The sequence below is a fragment of the Fringilla coelebs genome (genome assembly GCF_963513975.1).
Source record: "Fringilla coelebs genome assembly, chromosome: 3".
Taxonomy (NCBI): domain Eukaryota; kingdom Metazoa; phylum Chordata; class Aves; order Passeriformes; family Fringillidae; genus Fringilla; species Fringilla coelebs.
This window is the reverse complement of record NC_140030.1, coordinates 82,605,109-82,617,788: the sequence shown is the minus strand read 5'-3', so window position 1 is coordinate 82,617,788 and position 12,680 is coordinate 82,605,109. Positions and strand designations below refer to the sequence as shown.

General features: G+C 35.9%; 1 protein-coding gene across 3 annotated transcripts in view; it reads left to right on the top strand.

The window, feature by feature from the left end:
* SDCCAG8 (SHH signaling and ciliogenesis regulator SDCCAG8) overlaps positions 1 to 12,680 on the top strand; it is a 104,170-nt gene that overhangs the window by 55,522 nt on the left and 35,968 nt on the right. For all 3 annotated transcript variants that reach the window (XM_084201781.1, XM_084201779.1, XM_084201780.1), the window contains exons 14-16: positions 1,127 to 1,254; positions 3,347 to 3,455; positions 10,038 to 10,169. In XM_084201781.1, coding sequence (XP_084057907.1) covers positions 1,127 to 1,254; positions 3,347 to 3,455; positions 10,038 to 10,169 — 369 coding nt within the window. The remainder of the gene's footprint in view (positions 1 to 1,126; positions 1,255 to 3,346; positions 3,456 to 10,037; positions 10,170 to 12,680) is intronic.

Sequence of the window (12,680 nt, the reverse complement as noted above, 5' to 3'; positions counted from 1 at the left end):
TGGCTTTATCCTTACATGATCTGTGCCCGTGTTCTGTTTTGTAGTCCTCTGAAATAAGTAATATCCCTAGAATAAAACATGTTTATAAGACTTTTTGAAACCTATCCCAAGCTATTAAATGTCATTTCAGTGGAAAGGTGTTTGCTCACATCATTTGAAATCTAGAAATCAATCCTTGTATGTGTGGACTTACTGACGTTTTAAATGTGGATCCCAATGTGCACCAGATAAATATTCACGACCTTTGGGAAAGTCTAGATCTGAATTTGCAGTTCAGGATCTTTTCTAATTTACATGCATATATCTTTTTGGGGTTTTATTTTCCATGCTCTTTTTGCTTGGCTTACATTAAATAAAATGCTTCAATGGAGTGTGGTAGTCTAGCATTTGTTTTGCCTCAGGAGTGGATTGCCCCATCTTGCATATCTGGTCAAGTAAATTGCTCTCTTGCCTGCATACTTCAATAATAGTACTGGGCTTTAGACCTTCCTGTACAACCCCCCAGTGAGCAGAACCACGAGGGGCTGGGCCTGTGTGATGCTAGCAGTCTACTCTATTGTCATGGATGCATTCATCTCCTATTTACATAAATTAATAGTTAAAACTTGTTTGGTTGCTCAAGAAAACTCATTAAGCTTTCAGAGTAGCTGTATCACGAGCACTGTGGCAATCGCTCCCATTGACTTATCTCCTGCTGATTCACTGGGAACCAGTCCATCTCGGGGTCAGGTCCCTAAGCTTCACTGCAGAATTAAACAAATAGCATTTAAAAGAAAATGCAAATAATATGTGCCGTGCACAGTGAATGTTGGTAAGCTTCCTTATAAAAAAGAGGTCGTGATTAAAATTTTTAAAAATAAAATCCTATTTTTGTCTGCAGGGCCAATTTTCTCTCAGGAAATAGATCATAGTTTCTATCCATTTTCTGCTAGTCACTGGAGAATGTTTGACATTGTAAGAGAAAGGTCAGTTTGTATAACCTGAAGGAGGAGGAGAAATGTTTAATGTAAAAAGCTTGGCCAGATTTTTATTATTATTATTTAAATGTTCTGCTTTACCCTTTTAATTTATCCTCTTCACTATATGATTTTTATTTTTCTTTATTTCCTATTTGGTTTTTTTGTAGGTTGGAGAAAGAGAACATTCAGCACAGCATTAGCAATGAAGCAAAGGCCCGAGCCCTTCAGGCCCAGCAAAGAGAGCAGGAGCTGACACAGAAGATGCAGCAAATGGAGGCCCAGCATGAGAAAACTGGTAGGTGGTAGGGAAAGATTAGAGCCTGGGCACTCACTCACAAGCCAGGCCCACGCCTTACTGTGAAATGACATCAGGAACACCTGTAACCTTTGGCTGGCCGAAGGGAGCAGATGCTAACTACACCGGAGATTCCGAATTACATATTAGTTAGCGTTTAAAAGAGAAAATGGAAAGTATTGCCCACTGTCTGTTGATTTCAGAGTGCTGCTCTCACATCTGCTGCACCATCTGGATTATGAGTTTATTTACCTGTGTTCAAGAAACGTAAAGCTGAGAGAGACCACAACAAAGTAGAAAAACAAAGGGCTTGTTTTTGGCTGGATTTTCAGGCACACATGTTATATAAAGAAAATAGCATCAGAAGCTCTGCGGGAAATGCTCTGAGCTTACAGTTAAAGTCTCCTGAATAGCATTGAACAGTTCCCACAGTACACACATTATAGCTACTCTAAAAGCTTAATGAGTTTGCTTCGGCATCCAAACTGGAGAAAAGCTTTAGCCATTAATCGGTTCTTAATTCACTGTCGCAGCTGGATGTAATTCACTGGCTCCAAATTGATATGTTCCTTTATTTAATCTTTGCAGCCTCGAACATTTTTAGCATTACCATGTGCCTCCCCCACATCCTCAGTCTAGAAGAAAGATGTTTAATCCCTTGCATACTTCAGGTTCTCATAATAGGAGACTTCATTGCATTGACTTAGCCCATCAATAACATCTAACTTTAATCTGGAAGTAAAATGGGTTTTCCAAACAAACAAAAAAGAGCTTTTTGTATTATGAAGTACTATGCCAACAACATTAATAGAGGTGCATATTATAAATAAACAAAAAAAAAGGAATTTTTTGAAATGAAATCTGTAACTCATGGGCATGGAAAGGAGGAGGAGTTTCAGCTGTTAAAGAACATGATATATTTATGTGTTTAACAAAATACCATTTTTACCCACCAGTCATGCAATACTTTCAGGAAAGCTATACAACATATATAATTATAAGGGGTGTTAGATAATACGTAAGGTAGCAGGCATGCTATTCAATTTTCCGCCTTTTTTTAGTATTATCACAATACTAGAGGACCTTTCCGTGTGTTCAGGGAATGCAAACAGCTACATTATGGCTGCTGCCTACACTGTAGGAGAAGAAAAGAAGCTCTCAGAATCATTTTTTCCTCCTTTAGCCAGCACATCAGCATATGACCATGTGAAATTTTGCACAAGAGAAATGTAATTTACCTTCCTGGTGCATAAATTGTCCCAGTATACAAAAATGAAACAATATTATGTCTGGATCTGTTTTTTATATATCTCTAGTAGAATTAGAGGGAGTTGGAAATTATAGTAATTTATAATGTATATAAAGAAAACCTTGTTTATTATGACCCTACACAAATACAAGGAATTTGGGCAAGAATGGTCATGCTTTCACCAATTTTAAAAGCAGAAATCAAGAAAGATCATTTTGCAGTACCTCCCTTTTCAAAGAATAAAGATACCTGGATTCTAGGTCATGCGTTTAGGTGCAGTCCAAACTGATTGTAACTGAAAATTACTTTATTAAATGGTTTCATTTCAACTGTCACTGGGCAGTAAGTCTAATTCTTTTCATTTAAGAATAAAAAATTATGTTATTTGTGGTAAACTCAGGATGCAGTAAATAAAAGAACTGCTGTTTTAAGGAGATTCTAAAATGAGTCTACAGTGTGAGCATTTGGGTTGCTGGTGTATCCTCTGCACCAGTTGAGCAAGCAAAAGTCTGCTAAAGCATGGCTTGCCAATTTTATTCCTCCTAGAAATGTCAGTGAACTTCTAGCTAAAAAGCAAGCCCACCAGATTAGATATCTAGTCTTCACAGTGATTCTTCTCTTACAAGACCAGATTCGGTGGCAACATTGCTTTAACACTTCTGCTAATTCTGACATAGAGCCTTAATTTGGTAAGTGATGATGTCCAAATAGCTGAAGTTTAAAAAACATTTCAAACTAGAATGAACTAGAAGAAAGAAATTAAGAATATATAAAATTATTTCTATGTTATCTATAAATTTATATCATTGTAATTTTATAGTATCATAATTTTATGGTTTCTAGTAGAAGAACTGGATTCATTGCTGACCTCCCAGAACACATTCATAGCAAAATTAAAGGAAGAATGTTTTGTATTGGCAAAGAAGTTGGAACAAATGTCAGAAAAATACAGGTTAGTATATTTTTGTTAACGTGACCCTTTTATTAATAGGACATACTTCTTTATCTTTTTATTTGTATTTTAATATTTATTATTTTTCATTTTTGTCCTAGGTATTACATATCATCTCAATGTAATCTATGCCCCTTAAAAATTCAGTATAATATATGCCCCTTAAGATTTTTTTTCTGACTATTAATTCAAATTTCTTGGACAATTCCAATGTAAAAATTGCGTAGTATTTTCTTTCTTGTGTTCATAGTCTTAATATGAAGGGTAGAAAATAGTTTAAAAAGCTACAATTCAAGTTTATCTGAAGTTATATGAAAAATGCTAAAGATTCAATGATGTGAAAACTGTTGTAATTTTATTTATTTACTCTAGTACTCTCTTCACAGTACCACACTGCACACTGGATATTGTCGATAAAATAATTGTGATCAAAATTGCTTGTCATTGATGCTCTGATTCTGCTGCTGCTTTTTATCAATCAATAGCAGATCTAAGTTCAAAGCCATTAAAAACTGAGGAAGAGTGTAACACCTGGAAGTAATAATAATTTAAAGAAATGCAAAGCTATGGAGGTATCTGTTCAAAAGTTCTGTAAGACAGAACTGTCTGCTAAAGAAAACGTGAATTTTGTAGTTCTTTAACAGAAATAATTTGATTTTACATTTTTAAGTGTGAAAATAGTATCTGTTCAAAATTTTTTGGGAGTTCATATTTAGGTTGGTAAACTGGACTTCAGTGGAGAGTTGGCGTTCTGTAGCTTCTGTACATTACATGCAAAGTGAATTTGATAATTAAGGCTAGTATTCATCTCATGGCTGATGGGAAAACACTCAGCAAAGATAAAATTGGTTTTCAAGACAGGATATATATATATATATGTATGTCTGTAATGAATAAAATTTATATTTCCCATGGGTACTGCCTCCACTGCCCATCCTACTTCCCACTGAATATAAAGTGTTGACTAGCTGTTAAGTGGCTGGAGTTGGGAGATGAATCCCATTCAGTGTGTTTGGGGAAGAAATGAGAAACTTGAGGGACTGTAAGCAATATTCCCATGCAAGTGTTGTGAGGAGTACTTGAGAGAGAAGGAAAGAGAAATTTTCCTCTGAAAAAGAAGAGCTCTTCTGCTAAAGTAATGCAAAATCTAAATGGATGCAAATCATATTATTATTCCAGCAATAAAAAAGCACACAGACTTTGTTGCTAGAGCTCACAGTCACAGACTAGTAACTGTAAAGGATGAAGGAAAGACAGAAAACATACTGTGAAAACACATTATTCTCTGAAAATAAATACTAGAGATTGCCAAGTGTTTCTCCACCTAGCAGCATTAGCTGACTATGTCAAGGACCTGAAAATGGGAAAAGGAGCCCTCTTGCATCTCCAGGAAGTGGTATTTTTTACACAAGAAACTGTAAGGAAGAATGCATGAAAGTGGTTCTGAGAAGTGGTCCTAAAATAGCTTGAGCTTGCCTTCATTGTTGTGGGAGCTGCTTCAATCAGTTACAAGGATAGAGAAATAGGTAGAGACAAAAAAATAGAAGTTAAAAATAAGAACAGCAAGGTGGAACTGGAGGTGGTGGAAAATGACAGACTAATATAGATGGCTTCACAAAGTGATGTGATCAGGAGATCACATGCAGAAAATTATTTTAGCCAAGTTCTAAAGGCATGATGGGCACGTATCCCTCAGTAGCACCTCTCCAAAAGGCAGTCTTCAGCTCATTGTCACTGAATGTAGTGTAAAACCACATTCTGGGACAGAATACTGTAGTTTTGTCTTTGCAAAAAAGCAATAATTTATAACTTAGTTCTTATGTACATTAATAAAGGCAGATCACAAAGCAACAGCGTGCCCTGTTTTCACAGAAAATACTTTTCCATTTTCTCCCATATTTTTGACATTACCATAAATTGAATTTTGGATCTGGGTGTGTTTTTTCTTGCTGTACTTCTAGAGTCTTTGTGCCTTATTTTTCATGGGTTTAAGAAATACCTGTGTGCTACCAATACCGTTATTTAATTGGTAGAACACTCAAGCCCTTTGAATAACAGATGCAATAGTAAGTTGTTTTTTTTTTAATTTTATTTGGTTTGATAGGAAATACCCATTTGTAATAAAAGGAATTTCAAATTTATCTGTGACAACTACGTATTTCTACAATATCAGCTGAATTATCTGAATGGCACATATATTTCTATATTTAATGCAGGTTTTCTGAGAAATCTAAACTGAAGTTTTTGTGTTTATATATAAGCTGGAACCATTTTTTGAGCTAGTCCCTACACGGAGAGGTGTCAGAAAGACAATGTCAGACGAATTATAAACCCCTCAAGCTGTGCAGAAACAAGATAGTGTCTGTGAAGGTTTTCGTATGCATAGGCATGTTTAAAAATATAGTCCTTTGTTGATTTCTTCTCTGTTTCTGTCTTGTTTAGTTCTTTTTTTCCCTCCGATTGTCACTGTCTGAGTTTCTAGGTTGTAGATTAATGCTTAACACTACCCACTGTGTATTTGTGATTTGCGTTTTGTAATTAAGGGGAACAATGGGAGTCCATTGGGTCTCGTTATATATAATGGTTGGTTTAATTTGTTTCACTTCTATCTTGTTAATTGTAAATTGATCATTAAGATTTGAATTCTAATCTGTCACCAGGGTTGTGAGTATTGAAGCTAGAGCAATGATCCTGGTTTTAATCACTGATGATGAGAAACAAATTTTATAATTTTGGTACATATTGCAGTTCATATATTTTAACACTGTATTTTATGGTGTTATAAATATTGTTAAATGACTTTTAGTGTAGTTTTACTGTTTGGACTATAATGTATAAATTATATTACTGGTTTGGCAACAGTAGGCATCCAACTGTGTGAGTTTAATTGAAGTAAAGAACACATACCCGGCTGAACTATTTTTCTGCATGTTTGGTTGACTGCAGTCGTTGCACTCAATAGCAGTAGTGAAATGTTTGTTGAAGGTAGCTGTATGAAGATGGGAAACAGTCTGTCTGAAGATTTAGTAATTAAAATTAGATGTAACAATACTGCATCAGCAGAAAATATTTTAGAGCATGTGTTTAATTTCTGTGCAAGTAAACAATTGGTTTCAAGAGCAGGAAAAGGCAGTGTTTAAAAAGCACTGAAATGAAAAAGCTAGTTCAGAGGAGTAAATGCAGCATTGCCACCTTATCGTTCAAAAATCAGCTCATCATAAAGATGTCCTAAGATTCACTTTGAATGTTGACTATTTAATATTTTCTCTTTTATTTTTTCCTTTAGTATTTAAGTGGTTTGGAGGCTAACCTGTTTGGGATTTCTTCCAAGACTCTTCCAGCAAAGATGGCAGATAAAATCTTAAAGTGGTTTTTAAATAGAAGTTGAGATAATTAAATGGATCCAGAAGTATTGAGGGGTTTTTGTTTCTGTTGTTGCTTCTGCCCCCATCACTTATATTTGATATAGTAACAAGTAAATGAGACTTGGCAAAATCTATTATGCATCCAATTACAAGCATGAATTTTACATTTTCATGTGATGTTGTAGCTTTGCTCTGTGCAGTTTCAAAATAACAGTGATTTCATACAGGTCATTTGAGTGTATCAGATTTCAGAAGCACACACAGATCCATGACTGCTTGATTTGTGGGGCCAGCCTGAGTCTGCATAGAAGTGCCCCTTCCTGCTGAGCTCAGCTCCAGTGGCAGCATTCCAAATGCCTGCATGCTTCAGTTTCTACTGAGTCCACCACAGCTTATGCTCAGACTGTTGGACCCAGAGTAGCTCTGGTGGAACAACATCAGCACACCCATGCTGTGTCCTTTAGTTGTGCATGGTGCATCAGACACAGTGATTATTGCACAGATTTCTCTAATTTGCCTCTGTCCCCGGCATTGTGAGTGAACTATCTCTGAAGTTCAGCACTGAATGCTTTGACATTTACTCCTCTCTCTTTTCCTGCTGTGATACCTTGGGAGCAGACTTGTTCAGAAGCATTTACACAGGACTGGTCCTGCCTCTGGCTGAGTGGAATTTCTACTCCTGTATAAATGTGCTATAGCATTCAGTGCAGTTATCAGGCTTAGTAAAACTGTAGTGGATTTGTTGGTTTTTTTTAACCCAGCAATGTGTGAACTTACTTAAATATCACATAGAATTCGCTGTCTTGTCTTAATCTTTGGAAACTGAGGTGAATGAAAGGTTTGTTTAAAGATGCAGAGGGAATCGTTGACAAGTGATGATGGAAGACTCTTGGTATGCAGTATTGTATTGGACTGATGTTCTCTCTTTAATGCCAACACTCCTGAACCTTTTAACATGGACCTAACCATTCTGTCCTTCATATGTGCTGTCCTTCAAAACTTCAGTGTCATTAAATACTTGAATCTTGGTGGTCAGACTCTTAATTACAGGTAAAGGACATTGTGTAAGTAATATCATAATTAGATTTTTTTTTTCTGTGTTTAACTGTAATGACAAAAGATGTTTTAGGAGAAGACAACACTCATAATGTGCTTCAAAGCATCAGGTGTTTAGAGCTCTATTTTAGAGACTGGAAAGTATGATACTTGTGGTTTTAATTAATTCATTACTTACTTTGGTTTCATTATTTGGGATTTTCAGTAGTGTTTTGGATTTGGTTGATTTGAATTACTTGATCTTTCCAGAAAGGCTTTGGGTACCTTCAAGTGTAATGGAGATGAATAAGTCCCTGTAAAACTTCGAGAATTTTATCACCTTGAAAGTTGCTTCTGCTGTTTCCATGAATGAGACAGTCACATATAAATACAGAAAAAGAAACAGGATCTCCCAGTTGGGAAACCCAACAAATGTGATAATTTACAGTATTCCTACATGGCAAATGCTGTTGCTGAATTTTGCTGGCAAAAAAGGAATGCGGAATTGAATTTAGTCCCGTGTCAGGTCTCTTTGAGCTGCTCTGCAGTGAAACTTTGCTTTTATCTGCTGGTTGTCTGTCTTACAGTATCAGTATCAAGTACAGACTGCATTCACATTGTGTGATAACAGTTGGTCCAGCTGGCAGTGCTTTGTTAATGCCGACATTTAAGTTAGTAGTATTTCTGTAAAATGGTCGGTGGAAAAATTCAGTTTCTGCTACCTTCATATGACATCCTGCCCACTATTATATATCCATCCAGGAAACTCCTGTGCACTGAAATTTGATGTACAAAAAATCTATTAGTACAATTCCGATGTATTTGTGTGTGATCTTCCTTAATAGAGCTGTAACTCTCAATCTAAATTCAATTACATACAGTCTTGGTCCAAAGTTTCCTTTGCTAAGTTCTTTTAGATTCACAGATGATACCATGCATTGTTCTCTATTTAAACATGAAAAGATCATGTTGTCATTTCTAGATTTGACTTGTCAATGTAACAACATGTTTTTGAAGGAGGAGTATTCCTTCCTCCTTGCACTTTGTTGTATTTTTCAGAATGTCAGTTTTTGTTGCATTCTGTAACAGCCAGGAAGGTAAAGTATCTTTCTGCTGTAATTGCAGCATATTTAAGTTTATGATTTAAAGATATATCTGAAGCTTTTTAACCTTGAGATATGGAGTGGCAGATGCCATAAATCAAATTTGCTTGCTTTTGATTTGTACTTTCTGATGGTATAGCAGATTCTGACATGTTCTCATTAACCTTTTCCAAAGAGTTAAAATTGTACAAGTGCATAATGTATATTTTATCACTATTTAATCTGAGGTCTTTTCCTGATATTAAGAAACAGCTCATGCCTGTTTCTCCATGGGCTGATGGTTAAAGATGTAGCAAGTAGCAGTCCCAGGTCATTCATGGATCTGGTGTCTCTGCTCACCCGTGAAGAATAAGAATTGCTTAGAAGTGACTAATATTCTTAAAGGCTGTGCTGAGTTTTATGTAGATTAGTATGTGCCTGTATGATTTGTCCCTTGTTTCTGAAAGTTTAGTTAATTTTCCTCTTAGTGAGGCTTTGGGTTTTTGGTTGGGTGTCAGTATTTTTTGTGGGGGAGGGGTTGATGGGGGTTTTGTTGTTGATGTCTTTTTAATCTGTGCAATGTTATTTTAGACATAGGAGGTTACTAAAGTTTCTAAAACAGTACCACTATTGAGAGTTCAACCTGTGAACTGTTGAGAGTTCAACCTATAAAACGGAGTAAAGGTTGAACAAGTAGCTGTTTTTTAAACTAAATGTTAGCTTATAAAGAAATTAAAATGTGTTTTCAAAATGTTAGCCAGATTCTTGCTTAACAAGTATGAATTTAAATTTATTGATCTTATTTAACATAGATGCATAATGCCAAATGGCATGCCTGTTTTAAGTAGGCTGAAATTAATGTAGCCAACCTATAATTGAGTGATTGCCAGTGGCATATTTAGAAGATAACCCCCAGTATCATATTCTTTTGTCTTGAGATTATCTGAAACAGCATTTTGTTTCTGTAAGTTCTAGTAATAGCTTGTTTATGCATTACATATAAATGTATGAAATTTTATAAATGCTGAAGCCACATACTGATGGCACACTGCAGGATGAAATCTGACAACATCCATCATCGCTTTGTTTTACTTCTGTAGATCTGAAGTCAACCAGCTTAGTCAGGAAAAAGAGTATCTTCATGGCAGATTGGAGAAGATGCAGAAACGGAATGATGAATTGGACCAACAGTGTATCCAGCATGGGAGAATGCATGAGAGAATGAAGTCAAGGTAGGAGGTCCTGTTAATCTGTCAGTATGTGATATGCTCAACTGTACCAGTCGTGTTGTGTAAACATAAAGATGACACGAGGTTGTGTGAAAGTGATATTCTTTCCTTATGAAATGACCACTCCTTCCCCCTCCCCAACCATTCTGTCAAGTTGGTTTTTTTAACATCTTTTGCTTGTGCCATTTTGGATAAATAAAAGGAAAGCTTGAACAACATAGTCTTCCAAAGAATTTAAACCTAGTACATATGTGTGTGGGCTGCTTCGGCTGTTCTCTGCTCTAACTTGTATGAATAGTCTTACCATTTAAAAAAAAAAGGGAGGGGGGAGCTGGGAAGGAAGGAGGGAGGAGGTTATTCAGTGATGTGAATGTAGAGTACAGATGTGTGTTCCGTTATGCCATGTAATAGTTGTATTTTTGGGGTTTGCCATCATTTAACTTGTATAAACAGACAAATCTTACTGAAAATCATAGTAACCAGAGAAATACTGACCATTTCCAGGCACCACTAGCCTTGCAGAGAAGCAGTGACTTCCTCAGGATGAGCTGGGAGCAGCTGCAGCAAGGCTAGTGTGAAATATTTTCAATATCAACTGACTGTTTTGGCCAGAGTATCCAGACTGATAATGGCTTGTGCTGTGATATGGATTAGACTTTCTCAAAGATCACTGTGGAGTCTTTTTCTTTTGGTTCCAGAAAGTTCATCTGTGCTTTCTTGCTCTGCTTTCCACTCTACATTAAGTGTAACAGGCGCTGGAGGTAGTTTTGACATGCTTGTAGAGGGTAGAGGATGAAGTAAAGAGGAGGCTGAGAGGTAACTCTGCAAATCCACTCATCCAAGCTACATCTTGTCTGTAGTCAAAGGCAAAATGCAGTTTAACTTTGTTTGGACTAGACAGCCCTTACTGGGAAAAATTCTTTTTGCTTTTTTTCATCATTGACCACCTGAGAGGAGCAGAGCTTGCAAGTATTAAAGCAGCCAGTCCTCTATGCTCATTTCTTTAAAGTATTGATTTTTTAATTTATTTTTTTTAGTGCCATCTCTTTATTCTCTGTCTATAATCTTCTTTCTTGCAAGCACTTCATGTGTTCATTTCAGTCATCCAGAACTGCTTCTTTCCTCGTCCCTTTCAGATTTCTGTCTGTACCTCATCCTGTTCTTCTGTAACCTTGGATTGTCATTATCATTTATAGCTCAGAGAACAAAGAAATTCAAAACGCTGCAACTGCGTTCCTATTCTGTGTAACCACACAATCTTTCCATTTGTCTCACCTCCCTTTTGATTTCTTTAGGTTATGGTGGATTCTTATCATATGCAGGACTGAGGATTCGAGGTTACTTTCAGGAGAAAAAATTTTTCCACCTCTTTTTTCTCCTAGCTGCTCTTCTACAGAATATGAGTAGTAGAATTTAAAAGTGCTTTGCAAGTTTTTAGGGTAACCTTTCCTCTATCTATTTTTATAAATAGATCTACTGGAAAATTTTGCTCATTCTCTGCTGCAGCAGCAATGATTATACAGTAGAAAAGACTGAAAGCATTAATCCAGAACACAAAAGTGGTTTGAAAGCAGAGTGGTCATGCTGCAGGCAATGCCTTACCTTCTGCTGCTGTTTTGCAGACAACAGAGAAAACAGGGCAGTAATAGCATTTGTCTTATTTAATATTTTAGAATATGGAAATATGGCAGAGATTATTAGGTGTTCTAAACATGAACAATATACTTTACCAGCATTTTAAGAGATGGCTCTTTTAACATATTTTTAATTGTCATCTTGCACTCTATTAATTTAAATTCCAACTAATAAGTGACAAGGCTGATACTCTACACTGCTTTAAAAAAATCAGTGTAATTTGATTTTAATTTTCCATGTGAAAACTGTAGTAGATTTTCAGGATTAATTCCCAAATGGTGTAAATTGGTCATGAAGTTTACAAATCTATGTGAAGAAAGCAGAAGGAATAACTACCCCAACAAATAAATCTCCCAGTTGGATATATTTATTTGAAGAATTTGCACTAAATAAAAATAGTGACTTTTCTCTTCTGATTTTGAAAATAGATATCTGGCTATACTATTTAGTAAAAGCAGAACAATAAATAATAATAATAATAATAAGGTATTTTGCCTCAGATTTTCATGCATCACTTAGATCTTTATAATCTCAGCAAAATACTGTTGATGATGGTTACTTCTTAACGCATTTGTTTCGCCTTTGTATTCTCCTTTATATACACATAACGGCTACAAATAGCAGTGGCTGTTTTGCAACACAGTCCCACAAAGAGCATTCTGACCTAATTTTCTAGCTGCTGTTATTCTGGATCTTCAGAAAATTTCTTGTATTAAAATGATTTTGGCTAAACTTGGAACCTAACATTTGCATTTTAAAAATAAGGTATTGTGATGTTTGTTTGAGAAGGTATCACTGTCCATACTTGTTTTATCTAGGGGACAGCATGACAGGCCCTGATATTACTGTTTTGTGGAAGAAACAATACCTAAATGATCA